The following is a 20,775-nucleotide window of genomic DNA, read 5'->3' on the forward strand; positions in this document are numbered from 1 at the left end:
CCCAAAGAACAACACAGCAGTCCTCAGAGATAACTTCCTAGTATCTAATAGATATTTCAGTCAGCGTGGTCAAAGTAGAAATCTTTATCCACATACCTCCACTCAAGCTCTCACATCTAAATAAATGCCATTCTCAGATAGTGAATTGATTAGCCAAAAGTCTGGGTTCCTTTTAATATACTCCTTTCTGTCTCTTCCTGTTAATAGCTTCACTAGTTTGATATCCATGTTATATATCCCTAAAATGTCCATTTCCACCATCCCCACTTCTATGACCATAGTCCAAGTCTTCTCTCTCTCACCTACACCATTTGGAATAGCCATTTATCCCTGCCTCTTTGCGTGACCATTTAAATCTAGCAATCAGAATGATTTTTTCAAAATGCTTGTCAGCATGTCTCCCTCATCTATGCAAAGCCACCCACCCATCTAGAGTGAAATCTAAACCCCTATCATGCCTTCAAGTTCAGATAGCACTAGTCTTCATTCACATTGAAGGTTCACACCCCAGCTAAGGCAGCTCTGCACTTACCGTGAAATGACCTTATTTTATTTTTATAGTATATAGTGGGACCTGGCACATCTCATATGCTTGCTTTTCTAAAAATATTAATTATTATTCTATAACTTTCCCCTGTAGCAAGTAAGCATTTTGAAAGCAGAGATTCTTTCCACTCCATCATGTGTCCCTATGGTCCACCATGAACCCTGGCACATAGATGATACTCAGAAATATTTTTAATTGATAAATGAACTAGGAATTAAGATTTGTGGCTACACCTTTAAATACCAATCTTAGGAAATTTCTTATCAAAACTGGATTCTAAATTTACCTTATAGGTCTAAAATACAATCAAATACAGTCTTTCTTCAGTTCTCTTGACTTCAACAATCATTTTCATGAAATGAGAAGGGATATTGTCTCACAGGATTTGGTTCCTCCAACCCTACAGTCATTATTTTCTTGAATTTCCAGCCTCATTAGATCTCTGTGGGTGTCTTATGGCTTTGTCATTCCCTGGCCATCAATATCAGGAGGGATTTCAGCTCCACCATGAAGATGAAGCTAACGAAGAAAGATGACCCCTGATTGCTCCTGTCATTCTCTAACCTCATTCAGTTGAAGAAGGGAAGTATCTCAGTAAATCTCTAGGAATGCTAATTTTGGAGGAAAAAAATTGCATGCATGGAGTAAAAAGAAAATACATTTTATTTGTAACAAATGTGTATATAGAAGGTTTATGAAGATTTAATTTCTTACAAAATAAACTTGACACAAAAGACTCCAACAGATTTGTGACTGATGATTTATGTAGGTTTACAATACACTAAGATACAGAATCAAATGATGGTTAAATTAAGTCAACTCATTCCTTTGAGTTCAAAGCTCAATGTCATACACAATATACACTTTTATTTGCCATTAAGCTGTGAGTTAGATATTTTGACAGATATAAACAACACGATATAATTTATATGTTGTCACGTAGGTGATAAATAATCTTAAAATAAGTTCACTGAAATTCCATTATAATGTCCTCTGGACTAAACCTATAGAATAATACTCGTTATAGGATAGAGAGAATTATACAGATTGAATTAATGTTAAAAATGATTCAGAATGAAAGCATACATATTCAAAATACTACAAAGAATCCTAAACATTCAAGGAAAATTACACTTTTAAAAACTGGAAAATAAGAAATTTTGTAAACTAACTGAATCAAGATAAAGAAAATACTAAAATACTAAGCCAGTATTAATGTGAAAGTGTTATCTCTTCATTCTTTATTTTTCCCAATTTATTGGAATGTGGTCATTTGATTATGCTCAAGTATTAGGAGATTCTACCTTAGTAAGATTATGTTTGTCATGATTATGACATTGGAGAATATTTCTACACAGACACCAGAGAATGTCGAAATAAAAGTGTTGGTCATGATTGTCCAAATAGGCAGAAAATAAATTCTTCTCAGACATCTGTTATTTTAGATAATCCCTAGCCTCTTTTGTTGTACATTACTGCAGCTTGTAGAACACCACAGTAATATGCTCTCTCTGAATAGAAGCAATTCCTTGCCTTACTGAATATCCTGGAAATAGGTATATAATTCAGCCATTCAAAAATGTTATACTTCCTTTTACTAATAATTCCCTGCTATCACCGAATATAATAACAGTCTCTCACACAGGGCACTTTTGACACATTCATGAAGTATATGTTTCTCACTGAAAGAAATATTGGCTTTCTACATTGGTGAAAAATATTTACACATTCCCCAAGCTCAGCACTGCATAAAATGGAAATTGGTTTCATTTCCCATTTGTACTAAGAGTACTCCTTCAAGCATCTTGCCAGTTCACTGTGTTTCATTTTCTCTGTGAATAGTTCATCAAATACTCTCTTCTGCTTTGAAGTAAAGTAGTTTATCCAATCACCCACCACTCCTGCAAAAATTGGAAATGTATCAGACAAGAACCAATTTAAATGTATAGTATTCACAAAAGAAATCTGTTAGCTTTATAATAAAATGTGAAGATTTGGTATTCCTTGGTGATAAGATTATGTGGGATTATTTTTCTTTTGCTTATCTGTTGTTTCTAATTTATTCTTCAAAGGTTGCATTATTGATTTGTACAGTTTAAGAAGTTACTTCTTAAAAAGAAAGAGAGATTGAAAATACTTAAACATCATAAGGTTTTACTCTAGCAGGCAAATAAGTTTCTAATCTAAATGTAATAAAACTAAATCAGACAATGTGGGCATAAGAACATTTAACTTATTTCCCTACCTGGGCACCTAGTAGCAGAAGATGTGTGGGTGGGTGGGTAATTTGTCTCATTATAAGAAAACCTATTTTACAAAGTGAATAATGGATAATTAGAAACATAAACATCGAGTTCCAATATAAGATATCTGGAGATAAGGAATATACCTCACAATGTCCCTGAGCCTCTCCTGATCATACAAATTACCTTCTCAGCTTGGCCACAAGAGGGTCCCCTCAAAACTGCCTTTCTCACCTCTCTTATGCCCCCTGTGACACAACCCAAACCTGAATCTTGCACACAATGGTTTTCTGGCCTCAAGCTTCACCTCTGGGGTCTCCAGGTATTGAAGCCAATGAAATATCATTTTATCCCAACATTTCTAATTGCTTAATACCATTCTCTATTATGTTTTCTTTCCCATTAGCTTAGGTTAGGGACTGTGATGTATCATTTGTGTGTAATCCTATAGTTCCTGATTCAATGCTGAGCAGTTTCTAGTGAGTGGGTGTTCAATAAACAACCTGCAGCTTAATCGAATGCCAAATAATGTCACCTACACCTACAGCAAAGCAACATAAAACAACCTAGGAATTTCTGATGTTATGAATTATTGCCCCAAAAATTGAGTTCAAGAAGAAGCAGAGAGAAATTCTTCTATTGCCAGTAGGGTAAGGATAGGAGATGGAAAGGAGAATAGTACCAGAAGGAAGATCTCAATCAGGAAATGACACTGATGACACTGCCTCTAAGGCACACCAACTTGGACACAAGGCCAGTGTTGGGACCTCTGCTGACCATGGAAGTGCAATCGCTGGGGAAAAAGAAATCCCGTCTTGTGATTCTGGTTTTGTGATTCTCCATGTACATGACAGTAGAGCTTGAGAAATGGCTTCCATATACGTGCCTGAACGGCCCCAAGATATGGCTTCTGCAAACACAAAGAATAACTCCCCAGCAACGGGGCACACATACCTAATGGGGTATTGTTTCTGTAACTGGGGTAATGGAGCTCTGTTTCTGTAACTGGGGTGCCTAGGCTACCCCAACCTGGGGGACTCTCCGATTGGCCCTCTCTGATTGGCCCCTGCCTTTGTCCCCCCCACCTTCTCCTCTCTCTATATAAGTCCTCTCCCTCCACAATAAACTGAGTTGCTGTGCCATCTCGGCTGACTCAACTCCCGACTCGGTGTGATTTTTGCCAGGCAGGGTGGCGGGCCGGGTCGCGACACTCATCCTCTAGCTCAGCCCGGAGACACTCACTAGCTGGTCTAGTGATTCTCCTCAACCTCTGTCGGAGGGCGGTCAGACAGGCCAGCTCCATGAGGTCAGTATGCCTGGCCCATGGAAGAGCAATATTATTGTTACTGAACAATCAATATCCTTTGGTCTTTTTCTGGTTTTCCCTTCCGGCCTCAGTGTCAGCTCCTCTGAATCACTATTTTAATCTTCATTTGATATGACTTTTGTTTGCTTGTCTTGTTTCTAATTTCTGATTTGTTCTTTGGACTTCCTTTACTTCTTTTGTTAAGGAAAAAAATTCTAAAAATAATATAGTAATTATATATGTAGGTTAAGAAAATATGTATGAGCAAAGAAGGTTTAAAAAAATCAAGGAAATACACTCAGCTAACATGGTATATGCTAACCTGCATTCTCCCAGGTGTTTTTCTTTGCAAGCATAGATATTCATGTAAACTGTATTTAAGAATCACGACATGATAACCTGCTTTTAATTCACATGTTATACTTTGATCATCTTCCATGTTAGTATGCATACACACACAGTAAAATTATGGTTGCATAGAACAAGACGATCAATCAAAAACTTAAAGGGAAATTGGAAAATGTTTTGAAACAAAAAAACAAAACCACGGCACCAAAAACTTAGATAATACAGTAGAAACAAAACAAAGAGGGCAATTTATAGTGTCGAACACCTATACTGAAAAAGAATCATCTCAAATAAACAACCTAACTTTACACCTCAACCAACTAGAAAAAGAAGGGAAAAAACCAAGCTCAAAGTTAGAACAAGGGAAAAAATAATAAAGATGAAAGCAGAAATAAATGAAATAGAGAAGACCAAAAAAAAAAATCAACAAAACTAAGAGTTGGTTTTTTGAAAAGATAAGCAAAACTGATGATGGACCTTCAGTTAAGGAAAAGAAACCTCAAATAAATTTGATTGAATTCAAGTCTTGACTTTACTGTCTTTTAGTTCCATGACTTTGAAAAGTTATTCAGGTACTTGATGTCTCTGTACAAGGGTTAATATGAATATAATCCTCAAGTTTATTGTCAAGAAAGATAAACCAAGTAATGTGGTTGGCACATAGTAAGCACTCAATAAATCCTACTTTTGCCTGCATAATTTTCTGTAATTTTCATATGCCATAGTAAATTCCTATATGCATGTAACTAAATTTCTGATTAGTGTCCGTTTCAGTGCTTTCTAGATTTTCATTGTCATGGGCAATACTGCAGCCTGCCTCCTGGCCATACATCTTTCCACACTTCCATAATTCTCCTGGAACTTTGAGTATGTGCAGGTCATTGGACTTGGGACACTGGGATCACTACCTTGTCATTTCCTAGAACATCACTCTAATTTGGGATATCAAAGTAAAGACAACTGCAGGGACAAATTCTCCTCTGTAAAGTGAAGACTTTCTCTGTGTGCCAAGGAGTCTAAGTCAGTGACTTGAGCAGTTTACCTGCAGTGAGCATTTCTGAAGGATAGATCCTCAACTCCCACCTCATCTACCCAGTGGCAGGAGCCAAGTGCACTACTGCTGGGCCCTCCTTGTGTTTAATTCCTTGTGTACAAAGATCTACCAACAGGCCCTCCTGGTGACAGTATCAGTGAGGATGTTCCCACTGTTAACCTTCTGTGCTTAGAGCAACACAAGGAAACACTTTTAACACTGAATTTAAATGCTTTAGAATTAATGTTGTTAGCTACAGTGATGAGTGAACTGATTTCATACAGGATATTTGCTAAGGTTACTAGCATGGCAGGTCAGAGAATAATTCCTTTCCCATTACAGTAATATTTCACATGTTTGTAGGATAAGATGTGAGAATATTGATTACTTTGCTAATCAGAATCTTAAAGGGTAGTAATCAAACACTGTTCACCACTAAATATCAGAACTTCCTCATTTCTCACTTTCCTCTTTACCATGGTCTGTCTCCTTTTTTGTTGTTTGTTGGTTGGTTTCCCTCCTCTTTGCTTATTTTGCCTTCCTTATGTGGATCTTTTTCTAAGTTCTGCTGTTTTTCTTTCACCTCTTCTCTCAACCCTTCCTAATCTTTTACTTGTTCCTGCCTTTCTCTCAAGCCCCACATCCCCTTCCTCCTACCCTCTATTCTCAAACCTCTTGGAAAAGGGGCCCTTAGTTCCCGTACCCACCTTCCACCTCCCATCTCATCAGATATTCACCTGGTTCCCCCTATATCTGGATAAAAATCACACAGACTTCAAAATAGTTCTATATCCAGATGTACCCGTACTTGCTCCTTACTTAAACCCGAAGAACTAGTGGAGAAGATTTATTTTCTTCTCTTTGTGTTTCCAGGCAGAGGACCATCCTTGATTAACAATCCCAGCTTCTCTCCCTACTCCTTCCTTACTTCTGAAGGATGAGTTGCCTGATTGGTATCTGGGGAAGCATACCATCCACATTCATGAACTCTTTTCACTTAAGAGAAGACTGGTGTGTTTGATCACCACTATGCCCCAGCGCCTTGCCTGGGGAATGGAAAGAATGGCCCTTGATGGGCTGTAACTAAGTGCATATGTTTATATAATTCAGGGTAAATTGTCAGCAAATGCACTAGGCTGCAGACCTGAGGCATTTTCTTCAAAGAGCTTTATTATTTCCATCTGTTTAACTCCTATGTCTAGCTTTCAATTGACTCCTGAACAGGCATTGACATCTCAATTCTGGAAATAACACAATTCAACAATCTTATTTAATAAACATTCACCAAAGGGTGACAATGTGCAATGTATTACACAAGAAATGGAAAGGTAAAATGGAAGATTAAAAATGGAACTGCAGTTGTCCCTTGGTTATCCCAGGGGGGATTGGTTCCAGGACATCCCCAAAATACTCAAATCCTCACGAGATATCCCTTATATCAAATGGCATAGTGTTTGCATATAACCTATCTATGCACATCCTTACTTGCACTTTAAATCCTCTCTAGACATACCCAGTACAATGTAAGTGCTCTCTAAATAGTTGTTATACCCAGTTGTTAAGGAAATAATGACAAGTCTACACACATGCAGTATAGTTGCAATTTTTTTCAAATATTTTCATCTGCTATAGGCTCAATTCACTGATGAGGAAGATGCAAATATGGAGGGTCAACTGTACTTCCAAAGACAGATGAGTTACCACATCTCCTTCTGGCTTACCTTTTCTAAATACCAGGTTCCTCTCAGATGTGAGGGCACAGATGGTATGATTTGGATCATGGCTTTCTTTGACTGTATTATTTTTCATTTCACTGAAGGATGTTTTCCAAGCAATGTTATTAATTTCACTGTCATTCACATGCATACCAAGGAAAGTAGTTATTTTCTTTAAACTTTTAAAAAAATCCTGAGCAATAAGCAAAATTTAAAAACAAATTAAGTATAAGTCTTGTCAAAACACAAAATTCATTCCCTAAAACCTAAAAAGCAGAATTCAATTGATTGACTTCTTGTTTTAACTTAATTTGATTTAAATCTTGATTACTGAAACATTAGGGAAGACTTACTTTCTTCATTTCTTCATAGAATATAATTAGAACATTATCATTTTTGTGCTCTTCCCAGCTTAAAACATGATCAAACCAGGATCCATACACAACTGGAAAAAAAGTGAATTGTTGTGTATTATTAAAAATTATGTCTTTGCGTTCATGGGGTTTTCTCTTAGGAAGCAGTCAAAGTGAAGCATGTACTTATCAAACTCTGGAGTAAGACTTTTCCTTAGAAGAACTTGGTTTCACTATTATTTTGACAAATAGAATGCTATGATATGATGCTGGCCACATCTTTTAATAAATCTTTGGTGCTGTTTTTCCTTATTTCTAGAAAACATTTTTTTTTTTTTTTTTTTTTTTACCATCAGGGAAAGAAGGAGCAGAAATACAGATACACATTTTCTCAAGATAGTTTTTTGATCACCATTTTGGTTCTTGGGAGAAATATAGAAACAATGAGAATTTATTCCTACAAAGTGACATGTTTTCATAATTATAGGTTTTTCCAAAAATATTTACAAACTTCTTTTAAAAAAATTCTTATGATTATGTTTTTATGTATCAGTTAAAATTAATTTGAACAAAAAAATAAAATTAACTTTAAAAAAGATTCTATTCACATGTTAGTTCAAGACTGAAAAATCAGCCTTGGAGATTTATCTTTAGTTGATATGATCTCTTTGTTGTTGTTATTAACTAACAGCCTTGGAAAAAAAACTCCAAGGGTTTAAACGCAAAATATTAAGATGCATAATAACCTCTTTGACAATGGTGATTAAAAATAAAATTTATTTATTTCATTTCATGAAGTCAACTAGTTTGAAGCATAATGCATAAATCATAGTAATTTAAAATACTGCATATACATTGTTCCATGTAACCTTACCAATCAATATTCAAATTCTGGCTAATACCATAAGTATAAAAGAGCTGCTCTACTGCTTTCCTGAAGATCTGCTGACTTTTGATTCATTGAATAAACATTTATTAAGCCATTAGTGTCTGCCAGACATTTGCTAGACGTTTTGAACATTAAAGCTTTGAATAAATTGAAGTATAATTAACTCCAAACTAAGTGCAATTTTTCATGGCTTCAGCTTTTGAGGAAACAAAGAGCAGAAAATAACCATGTGTATTTTTAAAACAAGAATTTCCAGGACTACTGTGATGTCATCAAAGAGTCAGCCTGCTACCCCAGGGACCCACAGGGTTTACAGTAAGTTCCTCAGAGAGCTTCCTGGACACACCTTTTAGTTATCAGCAGTCTCTAGCAGTTTCAGTGACTTGCGAAACACCTCTTACTAAATTACTCAAAGTACCACTTCAGTGATAAGGGATACCTCTTCTAAGAAGGGTCATTCTTTTCCCAGAAGCAAACACCAGTAGGAGGAAGACTGATTTTCTCTTATGCAAATTTAGGAAGTTAACTACTGTAGTCACTGGTGCCTTAGACCACATCATGGACACAACCTGCCCTGCCAGTTCCCACACCCACATCCTCCAGGTGACATCATGCCTAGAGTTGTTGATGTCCAGGGACTCCTTTAGACTACAGGACAGGGAAGCTGAGCTCCAGCAGCTAGGAGGCTGGGCAAAGACAGACCCAGAGTTTTACTCACCATTAGGTGTAACTGACTTTGCTCATTATGGTTTTTCATAGGAAATGTATTGCAACATGCCTCAGAATACATTTAAGAGTAGATGTTGCAGCATAGCTTGATCATAATTTGAAAGCCAGTTGTTTCATTGTTGACCAATTAATTCATACCCCACCATGTTCCAAAAGGACTTTAGTCAGATAAAATTGAAAAAAGTTGGCAGCCTGCTCCTTCTTCACCAACACAGGAAAGTATGTTAGTACTATATCTGAAAAACGTTTTTGATAGGCTAAAAAACTTAAAGTTTGGATTAATTTTTTAAATCAGAATCGTTTAATTATCCAGGTCATTAATTGATCTTAGCTCTAAAAAAATTCAGCTTTCAAAACAGAGGTTTGAAATCTTTCTTTTATGGAAAACTCTTTTCTCCATGTCCTGCATTTAATTTCAGAATTATCCTACTACCTCCTGGCTTTAATATTTGCCTGCAGGGCCTGCCCTTTGCTATCTAAAATTCTTTCACCAAATGTCCCTGAGAAGACAAGTTTATTCTAACTCAACCCATGTGTCTTAGGGTCTGGGGAGTGAGCCATTTGGCCTCCTAGAAAATTCCAGAATTCCTCCTTCCTATTGAATCCATGCTTCTTTGAGACTCATTTCAATAAATCATTCCTTCCCTCCTTATCTCAATCATAAATCAACCTGTTCTCTCTCCTAAAGTCACTGAAGGCTCTTCCTAACAGGTCACAGTCTCTGGGTCCTCTCAGTTCTTGCCATCTGCTCGAGTGACTAAATGGACAGCTCCTCCCGTGCCCTACTCTGAATATTCTGTCCCTTTCTGTCTTCACTCTCTTCCTCTGTTTTCTTGCTTATCTCTTCAGTTTCCTTGTTGCCTTATTGCTTATTTAGAACAATTAGGAAAAAAAAAAAACACCCAGAATTGAATCAAAACACTTCAACTTCTTTCTTCTCTCGCATTTTTGCTGAGAGCTGCTGGAGAAATGCATACAAATCAGTATTTGCATCATTGCAAGTTCCTGTTTCCAACCTTAGGGCCCCAAGGCTCCCTAAGCAAGCCACTTGTCCTACATTAACATTCCATTCTTCCCAGCAGCCTTTTGGATCCTGCCACACTTTCTGCAAACCTTGTGCCTCTACTCCAGTTATAATGAATGTCTTAGTTTCTAGTTTCTAGGAAGATCTCAGAAGATGAAGTATTTGTGAAGAAAAACAAAACTCTCTGGGATGAAGTGGCCTAGGAAACAGAGTATCTATATAAGACCGGAGAGAAGGCTGTGAGGAGAAAAAAGAGCTGAATGCTAAGGCATTAATTTTATTGAGATTATTAATCTGCTATGGTTTTACCAGAACACAATTTCTAGTTATTGTTTAACTTGAAAAGCTAAAATTTATTTATATGCTATCTGAAAGGCATATTAGATGATTAGATACATGTCTAATATGTCTCTTTAATATCGCATTATATAACTAAAATCCATGTCTATATTTAGGGATAGATATAGGATATCATAACTCCTCGGTTATAAAATAACCTCTTTAGATAAATTCTTACTCAACAACAGCTCTGCCTTAATGTGAAACTTACTTTCATTCTTTCTTCATCATAATCTTTTTTTTTTTTTTGGTACCAGAGATTGAACCCAGCAGCGCTTAATCAGAGCCCAGAACCACATCCCCAGCCTTTATATTTTTAATTTTGAGACAAGGCCTCACTAAGTTGCTTAAGGTCTCACTAAGTTTCTGAGTCTGGCTTTGAGTTTGTTATCCTCCTGCCTCAGCATCCTGAGCCCCTGGGATTGCAGGTATGTGCCACCAGGCCTGGCAATGTGAAACTCTTTAAACACCTTCTGAAAGAATGCACGAGTAGATTTCTACAGCACATTTCACACATTATTTAAATTTGAACCTCTAAATAATCTTACAAAATGGATCATTTGATTAGCCTTCTTTTATATTAAAGTATAGACCTCAGAAAAGTTATGCTACTAATCCAAAGCCACACAGGAAATATAGTCAGAATTTGATGCCAGGTCTTCTGCCTCTGTCACCTATTCTTCCTACTATACCATGGTAAGAGAAATAATCTTCCCTTCAAAGAGTTTCTAAAGAACATCCCTGAAAAAAAATAGTCTCATACATGTAATACTACCTGCACATGAACACAAACAACCATGACTTACAAATAGTGAAAACAGAAGTTACTTGTACTCAACCCAATAGATTTTTTAAAAAACAACTTCTATGCTTCTGTTGGTGAGAGGGTTTGCCTAGGCTGAATCACCCAGTTGTATAATGTTTACAGATAAAATCCCTTTACAACTAAAAATCTGTTCATTCACTCAAGAAGGTACCAGAGAATCATCTGGAATACTTTTCCAACTATACTCTGTTCCTCCTGGATACTCCAGGGGCTCCACTAGGGCCAGATAGCCTCACTGTACTCTGGCCTGGGCTGGGATGTTTGTGGTTACATGGATAGAAAAATAACTTCTAGAATAGGAATAGTGTTAGACCTGCTCCACCCTGTCCTCACCAGATCACACCTAAAGTACACTTGCTTTCTGGAAACTGCATAATAGTAGAGTGGCCAAATTAGAGCTGATGCAGTGGAAAGGATTGGGAACCCCAGTGTGTGATAATGGCAGACAAAAACAGCATTTTTTGTCTCGAGGAAAAGCAGACTCCAAGTCTGTTCTGGGAAAAAAAAAATCATGTGTTTAAACTCTGCTTATTCCAAAAATGGAATTGAGGTGAAGTTAGGCATGCCAACTATCTTCAAATATTTAGAAGGCTATCATGTACAAGAGGAATTTATGATCAGGGGTAGTTTTTTTCTCTCCTGAACAAATGACACAATGGTTAAGGGTAAAGATTTTGGAGAAAATGCCTGAAATTAACCCGGGCTTTGTTCCTTATTAGTTATGCATCTGTGAACAAATTGCTTGGCTTCTCAAGGTTTGCTTTCTCTTCAGTTTAAAATGAGGATAATAACAGCTACCTCGTAGGGTGTCTGGTGTGGATGAAATGAGAGAATGTTTGCATAGCACTTACCTAAGTGTATCACATGGTAAGCACACAGTAAATGGTAAGAAAAGAAAAAAAAAACCGAAAACATCTGAGAAGTGCCAAGAGGAAATGGCAGAGTGTTAGGGGGTTGATGAACCTGTTGCCAGGGTTAAGATGTTTAAGCTTAACTTATACAATTCTTGTGGATGTCATAAGGGTGATTCAAAATCAGGTGGGTATTTGGACCAGATAAGTACCTGTCATTCCTGCAACATGATTCCATTAAATGTGTGCCATTAGCTAAGCAGGAAAGCAGATCAGAAAGAGGAAATACTGTGAGCAGAACATATTCTTCCATACGGTATGGAGTGAAACAAAGAAAAAAAGTACTATGTGGAGCCAGGGATTAAGGCTACAATTACCTAGCCCTCTCTGAAACTAAAGGCTGAACAATCTGCTAGCGAAATTAGCCATTAAAGAAGACCTACCCTACCTCCAGGAAGAGAGAGGGCTCTAACTCACGTCTCTTAAAGTCTACAGTGCCTTGGTCTATTATTTTGGCTTGACATGTGTTTGGGAATTCAGAATAGTTGTTCGTTTGTTTGTTTTTTAAGTGCTTCAGACACCACTAAGTCCAGGGGAGAGGAATAAATTCAAAGGTCTTGTGATGGCAGAACCAATGTGCACCGTGCAGCTCAATCATGTTTCATGGTGGTGTTTTTCAAGATAAATGGCTGTTAGTTTTCATGAAATCAGTTCTCTCACAATTTGTTTATTGGTTTATTTGGGGAAATTATGAGCATACTTTTTGTTATTTCATGTTTCTTCCCCCCTAGGCAGGTATATATAAGGTATTTCAGGCTTCCTATCTTCATAATTATTTCACCAAAAAAAAAAAAAAAAAAGAAAGACTACTGGTATATGGGGTGGGTTGGGGATGTTGCTTATATAGCATTAATCTGTTTAGAAAACATTCAAATCAGCTCAGTAAATAATCACCAATACATTACTCCCTTAGGAGATAAGAGAGACTTTAGAGAAGTAAAGTAAGTAAGAATTTGTTTAGAAGAAATGAAAGAATTATCTTTTCAGCATAGTTCTGAAAATAGGCAGTTAGGATCCATTTAAACTCTTGGAAAAATGCTTTCATTTTCAGTGAGAAAGTTCACTGTATGTTATGAATATTAAAATCATTGTTATATTTACCATCTCCTCTGAGGAACAGCTCCAAAAATGCAGCCCATGTTTCAATGTAAGGGAGATTGGGGTTATCTCTGTAGTAGTGGAAGAGTGAGACAGCTGTATCTTTTGGATTTCTAATGATGTAGATAACCTGTTTAAAAAACCAATTTATTCTTAAATAACCCAGTACAAACTATTTGCTGAAAGAAAACAGCAGCTAAACTTACCTGTGCAAATCCTGATTATTATTATTTGTTTTTTGGAGGGGGATAGCTTTTGCTAATGATTAAACACTGTCTTAGGCTAATATCTCTCAAAACTTAATGTGCAGAGGAGTCATTAGAGGATCTTGTTAAAATGCAGATTTTGATTGAGGAGGTCAAGGAGGAGGCCTGGTATATTGTACTTTTAACAAGCTCCCAGCTGATGTTGATACTGCCAGTCTACCAACCACACTTTTTACATTTATGTGCTAAATTTGGTCCTATCTTTTGGGGGAAGACATGGGAAAATATAAACTTATTCATTTGTGAGACAAAATTACCTTTTAGTTATCCACATAATATAAAACTGATTTCCTGATCCTAAGATTTCTTACAAATTGTCTGTTATTATTGAAAGAAAAAAATACTGTTTTAGAATTTCTTTTTTCTACCATTTAATCCCCCCACGAGTAGGGAATCTTGAGGGAGCCTCCCAATTTCCATGAACACTGCAAATGCAGTTTAATTCAATTCAATAAATATTTATTTAGTACCTACTGTGTACCAAGTAATGTGAGATTTCCTCAGTCCAAAGAATATAATGAGCCAGGTATGGTGGCATATGCCTGTATAATCCCAGAGGCTTGGGAGGCTAAGGTAGGATTGCAACTTCAAGGTCAGCCTCAGCAATTTAGTAAGACCCTAAGCAACTTATTGAGACTCTGTCTCAAAATAAAAAACAAACAGGGCTGGGGATGTAGCTCAGTGGTAAAGCACCTCTGGGTTAAATCTCCAGAACCAAAAAGAAAAAGAAAAAAAGAAGAAGAAGAAGAAAGAAAGAAATCCAAAGAATATAACAATAAACAAGACAGAAATGGATTCTAGCTCTCTCAAAACTTACAGTCAGGAGCGGGAAGTCTATAATTAAATACACTTGACAATACAATGTTGTAAGAGTTATAGCAGGGTGTGTAGAGTCCATAAGACTATATAAGAGGCCTCAGGACACCAGGATAGGAAGCTGGATTTACTAGGAGCATTTTCAATCATAGTCAATATTGCATGATGAGTTGAGGGTACAAGATGTTCCACTTACTTTTAAAATGACAATCAGGGTAGACACATTTTGCTCAGATTAAAAGAGTTAGCTGAGTCATTATGCATACGTAACTATCCTGTTCAATGTAACTATCCTGTTCATAGTCCAGGTATTGTGGGTCCACATGAACAGTGTCTGTTCTTCTTTAATTGAGGGGATGTATAAAGGTTGCTGTGTACAGGAATGAAGAGTCACCTTTACCCCCACCCCACCCAGTATTCTCTCTACATCCCAAGAAATGCTTTCAGAGTAACCTAACACATTAGGCCTGTCTGACTTCTCCTGAGCAGATTCATAGAACCCTAAGGCTCACAGAACAGTTATAAAAACCCACTGCCTTAACAAAAAAGGGATAAAGTGTCAGAATTTAAGCCCCAGTCATTCAGTTGGACATATTCATTTTAGTAAAAACAAAAGTTTTTAGGGTTTCTGGAGAACGCCCAAAGTTATATGTCTGCATTATCTACTGGGAAAGACAATGCAACCCATTAATTAGTACATATTTTGTCAGAGAATGTAGTCTAGAGACATTAGAATTACTGGAGGAGGTTAGGGGGGATAAAGGGAAGGCAGAATAGTACTCTGGAGGGGAATCAAATATGAAACAAAACAACATAAAATGAGCTAGAAAGCATAACTTTTATGCCAAAGAGTTTAGAAACATAAAAAGGGAAAAATGAGGATTAAGGAGAAAATAGAGAAGGCAACTAGGATTGAGCTCTAGCAGGGGGAATATGTGAGGGAGGAATTTACTGTCCCAGGACCCTGCTGGGGCAAGGAGGCTTCTCCAACTCCAAGCCCTCAGGAGCTGAACCTCAGTTCCCACAGTTGTGGGAAACCTCTCATGAGGTCAGGGAAGAGGAGGCTCAGCTCCCAATAAGGGTCACACTGAAAGGGCTGCACCTCAAGGCTTTAGTGTGGTGGTTAAGAAGCACCCAAAGTTGGGCTGGGGTGCTGGCTCAGCGGGTAGAGTGCTCACCTAGCACAGTCAAGGCCCTGGGTTCGATCCTCAGCACCACATAAAAATACATAAATAAAGATATTGAGTCCAACTATAACTAATGTGTATATATATAGTGCCCAAAGCTATCTGAGCTTCAGTGTCCTTGCTTATGAAGGGTCTGTGACCTTCACTTGTCCTTATTGTGATGTACACAAAACATATAGCTTCCTATCTGGTAGCCATTTGTTACCACATCACCCTGAGTTAAAGTTAGTGAGTTTAATCTGAATCCTTTTCTCTTCGAATCTCTCTGTCTCTCTCCTTTCCCTCCTCTCTGTCTCTATCTTTGCTTTTCTTTCTGTCTCACTCTTTCTATTTTCAGTCTGTTTCATCAGGAGAAAGAAGAATATTTGAAAAGCATTGTCTTTCTCCCTTTCTCTCCCTTTGTCTTAGCAAGAGTCTCTTTGGAAGGTCTGGTTGAGTGAAATGTAATCAAGTTAATTCACTTTCTCCTGCTCTGACAGATTGGGGAGGGAGGGTCAGTCAAGGCAAAGCTTTATGATATTTGCCCCTGGTTGACTGTGCTTCCTTTAATTTGTGCACAGAGGTATTGTGGTCATGGAATTACAGTTGTGGAAGACCTGCTCTAATGCATACACATTTGACTGGTAGGCTGCTTTTGTTTTTATGTTTAGAATATGACTGAAATTGTTTGAAAAGCTTTCGTTTCTGGAAATGTGTTATAGCTGTCACATGTGTCTTGTCTTTGCTTTTCAAACATTCTTCTTTTTTCTGATCAAAATAGACTTTTAAAATGTTCCTTACACATACATCTCTTGAAAAATTTCAATCCTAATGTCATATTACATTAGGCATTTTTCCTTTCCTATATAACACTTTGCAAAAATAATAGATAAAATAATTAAAATATAAGCAATATTGACTGTGCCACTTCTGGGCCATATGACAAAGTAGGAATCCAAACCCAGCTTTGTGAGATTCCCAAGCCTCAGCCACTAACCACAGAACTTACCTTGCATTGCTTTTGTTTAATATCCACCGGCAGCATGTCATAGCTCAAATGGGTAGGAATGACTCTTCTCTTAGAATACGTTTTTAGCTCGTCAAATTTAGAAATGTCTCCCAATTCAATAGGAGATGTTATAGTTATTTTTGCATTGGGAATGTTCTCAATGACTTCTGCAACCCAGTGAGTGCCTTTACACAGAGATAAAATGAAATCCAATTTTAATTAAATATCACTCTTGATAAAATGAATAAAGAAAATTAGGATGTGATAAAAGCAATGAAAGCATTAATTTTATTATAATAGTCACATTACACACCCATAAAACCTGTTGAAACACTGAAGATGCTAATTCATTTCACAAGTAGATTCACATTTTAAAGAGTGAAAGGGTTTGAAGACTGTACTTCTTGCTTCCTTGGCTAAAATGCACTTCTGTTACCAATCACTCCTGAAACTTTCAATTCACAAAGTCATGCACATCTTTCCATACATGATTCCCACTCATCCTGTGAGCTCATGCAGCTTCATCCTCTATAAACTACCCCTGAGTCCCCACTCGCTGGCACAGTTGCTCATCCCTTCCTGGCTCCCACACTGTATTCAGCTCCTACCTCTGTCAGAGCACAACCACAGCATAGTTGCCATTGCTCATGTTCATGTTTACCTCTCCATTTCCTCCTTGCAGGTAGCCACGAACCTTCATTTTATGTACAGATCACACAATATTTGTGTAAACAACAAAGCATTTGAACAATTAATGTATACTGTATTCAAATATCATAGCGATACAAGCTATCATGGAATCCAGAAAGAATACAACATTAGCTGTTTTATTGTTGTTGTTGCTGCTGTTGTTTTATTTTTTCCTGGTGCTGAGAATTGAACCCAGGGCCTTGCATATGCTAGCCAAGTGCTCTCCTACCAAGCTGTCCAGCCCAAGAAAACAACTGGACATTGACATAAAGCAAATGGTGGGTGCACTCTACAGACAACAGTAAATTGGAGCAGAGAAATAGAAATCTGCAGTGGGGTGGGGTTTGCTAACTTGAAAGCAATGTCCATAAAGAGTTTAAGTCGAGCCTCAACTTCATTTATCTCATTTTAATTTCCATGAGATACAGTATTTACAAGGTTACAGTTGAACAGAGTTTAAATAGGACCTTCATTTGCATTGTTTTAATATTGACTATTTCAATTTGTAATAAGTCTTAAATATTTATGATTATAGTATTCATACAAATGTGACTTAAATTGTAAGGATATTTGGATTATTTTAACAAAACATATTGATTTGTTTTGATGAAAAGAGAGGGGATATAAATGACTCTGTGCTACCAGAGGGACCTTCTGGCAGCTGATGCCTTAGATGGCAGGGGATGTCACCATGTAGGCTCCACTATGTCTAGTGGAAGTCAATATATGTTTGCTTATGGTGTAAGTTAGCCACTTACTGTGAGAACATTTAGGACCATCTTGTTTGTTTGGTGAGGTACTGGGGATTGAACCCAATGGTGCTCATCCACTGAGCTATATTCCCAAATCTTTGTTTGTCTGTTTTGGCTTTAGTTTTTTTTGTTTTGTTTTGTTTTGTTTTGTTTTTTGAGGTATTACAAAAATGAACTTGTCCTTTTGCCTCAGCATCCAGTGTCACTGGGATTATAGGTGTGCATGTCCAGTTCCAAGAACACTTAAAATATCATAGGTTACTTTCTAAACTAATATATCAACTTAAGACAATTTGCATATATTCACAGAGCAACCTATTATATTCCAACTTTACTCTGACATATTCTGGAGTCAATCATTTAATTTTTCTTTCCAGCAATGTTTTCCAAAATAAAATGATAACACTGGGAAGATCAGTAAAGTAAAGGGACCAAAGGACGGGAGGCGGGGAGTGAGTGGGGAAATGCTAGAGAATGATACTGTTAAATTATATTGTTATACTGTGTGCATGTATGACTATGTAATAACAAATCCCATCAGTATGTGCAACTATAATGCACCAATTAAAAATGTGGAAAAAGAACAGAATGATCACCCTAGGAGATCTGGTCTTAGGTGAACTCTACATCTTCCCATAAAGAGGACCTCTTGGCCTCAGATGGTGACTCTTCTGCACTCACAACTCAAGGGGAGCTCAGCTTTTAGTTGCTGAACTAGTGCTACCAGGTATATGCCATCTCTATATGGTCACTAGTCTGGAAATAGCAACAGGCAGTGGGATGTTATATACCTTTGCCAGCTGTCAAAGCAAAAATAATATAACTCATTTTTAGAATTTACAGAATGATATTATTCATAATAACCATCCCTTCAGGGATCTACAACTCCATGTGGGAATAAACTTTGAAGTGAAATCTTTTTAATGTTACAAATATTGATGGCTCTTACTAGTTTAGAAGAAAAACAATTATTTATAAAGCAATCATTAAGTGTAAATTGAACAAGTATTATTTAATTATTGCTATGCCTGGGTCAAATTATGATCAGAACTTTATAATGTTATAGATCTTATGCTTACTATAAATTTCAGCATATGTCCTCATGAATAAAATAGAAACAAGCATTTGTAAAGCTTTACTTTTTCCAACTGAATCTTTTGCATAGCACATTTAAAAAATCTCTTATGTCAAATTTTTTTCATTAAAATAAGCAGTGGAAAAATTCCAAAAAATAAATGCTGAGCAAAAATGATTATTTTATTTATTATTGCATTCCTACATTAAAAATGCATTGAAATAAACTCACCAGATTTGGGGTAGGAAACCAGAAACACATCATCTTCTCTTGCATCAAAAGAATCCAAGGAATCAAGAAGTTCTCTTGAAGATGCAGTGGAAAAGAGGATCCCCTTGAATTTATGAAGAACACTCAATTGACCCGGGGATAACATCTTTCATCAAATCTATCAAAAATTATTTACTAAACACTGACTCGACACAAGACACAGAAAAATGTGGTCCGTGATCTTATTCCTAGCTGAGTGGGAATGTAATCTTAGAATTACTAAGTTGACATTCCAAACACACACACACACACACATATATATATATACCTTTTACAATTCTTCTCAAGACTAATTTTTAAACCATAACAGAGTTAAAGTCTGTTGTAAAAATTTTGTTATCTGAATTTTTCTGATAACACATGTTACAAAATGTTTCCTCCTACTTGACTCAGGATAGTTTGCGTACAAAGCTACCAAGCTATCAGAATGCAATCATTCTAGTAAGATACTGTACTCAATCAAATCCTTTGGCCTGAACAGGAAAAGGCTTTTAGTGGCTATAATGGATTATGTCACATACAAATGATTATAAAAAACTAGATTTAGCTTTCTACTTATTAACACAGTAGAGGAAGTAGTTACTATTGTTTTTGTTTTTTTTTTTTTAATTTGAAAATGCTAGGAATTGAACCTAGAGACTTGTACATGGTACACATTCACTCTACCACTGAGACAGGCCCCCAGCTCTCATATGGCATTTTAAGAAAAGAGAAATAAACTGAGAAAAGAGAAATATAAATTTTTATAGGAATTAAAAGATATAGCTGTGACTTTGGACAAAACAGAGTTATAAAGGAGTCAATATTGGAATAAGGCCATCCATGCCAGAAAAGAGATATCTTGAGGTTTTATGAAAACAGGAAGTTATAAGTTGAAGTAAATAAACTCTTGTCTGACTCATTCCTAGTTTTTGTCAGTAATATCGAAATCCACAGTTGGATTTATGCTTGTCTAACCATTGAAAGAAATATACACCAACAACAATAACAAACAAACAAACAAAAAAAACCATGTTAGTTGAGCACCAAAAAATAAAACAAAACAAAATAGGTCTACTGTGGAGAAATAACAAAAGAAGAAAAATATCTATGACAATAACAGAAATGAAATTTAGAAGGATCACATACATAGAAAATCCCAAAGAATCTACAGACGGTAAGAATAAATATATGAATTGAGCATGGCTGCTGGATTGTTAGGTCACCACATGAAAATGGACTGTATTCTGATATTTTAACAAAAAACAATTTAAAATAATACTATTTGCAATAAGGAAAAAATCAATTCTCTTAGAAACAAGTCCAATAATAGATGTGCAAGACACTGAAAACTACAAAATATTACAGAGACTAGTTTAAAAAAACCTAAA

At 36.5% G+C, this 20,775-nt stretch overlaps 1 protein-coding gene across 1 annotated transcript; it reads right to left on the minus strand.

The window, feature by feature from the left end:
* Positions 1 to 884: 884 nt before the first annotated feature.
* On the minus strand, positions 885 to 19,608 carry LOC124087140 (sulfotransferase 6B1-like). The gene is made up of 6 exons (XM_046435864.2): positions 19,367 to 19,608; positions 16,619 to 16,803; positions 13,365 to 13,491; positions 7,546 to 7,637; positions 7,199 to 7,385; positions 885 to 2,448 (listed from the first exon to the last, which is right to left on the minus strand). The coding sequence occupies exons 1-6, from the start codon at positions 19,509 to 19,511 to the stop codon at positions 2,330 to 2,332; spliced, it is 855 nt and encodes a 284-aa protein (XP_046291820.1). The 5' UTR covers positions 19,512 to 19,608; the 3' UTR covers positions 885 to 2,329.
* Between the last annotated feature and the right edge of the window lie 1,167 nt (positions 19,609 to 20,775).

The sequence above is a fragment of the Marmota monax genome, unplaced genomic scaffold (genome assembly GCF_021218885.2).
Source record: "Marmota monax isolate L192 unplaced genomic scaffold, Marmota_monax_Labrador192_F-V1.1 WCK01_AAM20220418_F8-fsc00012, whole genome shotgun sequence".
NCBI lineage: Eukaryota > Metazoa > Chordata > Mammalia > Rodentia > Sciuridae > Marmota > Marmota monax.

Coding starts and splice junctions, on each gene's coding strand:
- LOC124087140 (XM_046435864.2), bottom strand. CDS start 19,511: ATGTTATCCCCGGGTCAATTGAGTGTTCTTCATAAATTCAAGGGGATC. Junction 7,386..7,545: donor TCTATGAAGAAATGAAGAAA/GTAAGTCTTCCC, acceptor CTTATTGCTCAG/GATTTTTTTAAAAGTTTAAA. Junction 2,449..7,198: donor GAACCTGGTATTTAGAAAAG/GTAAGCCAGAAG, acceptor CAATTTTTGCAG/GAGTGGTGGGTGATTGGATA.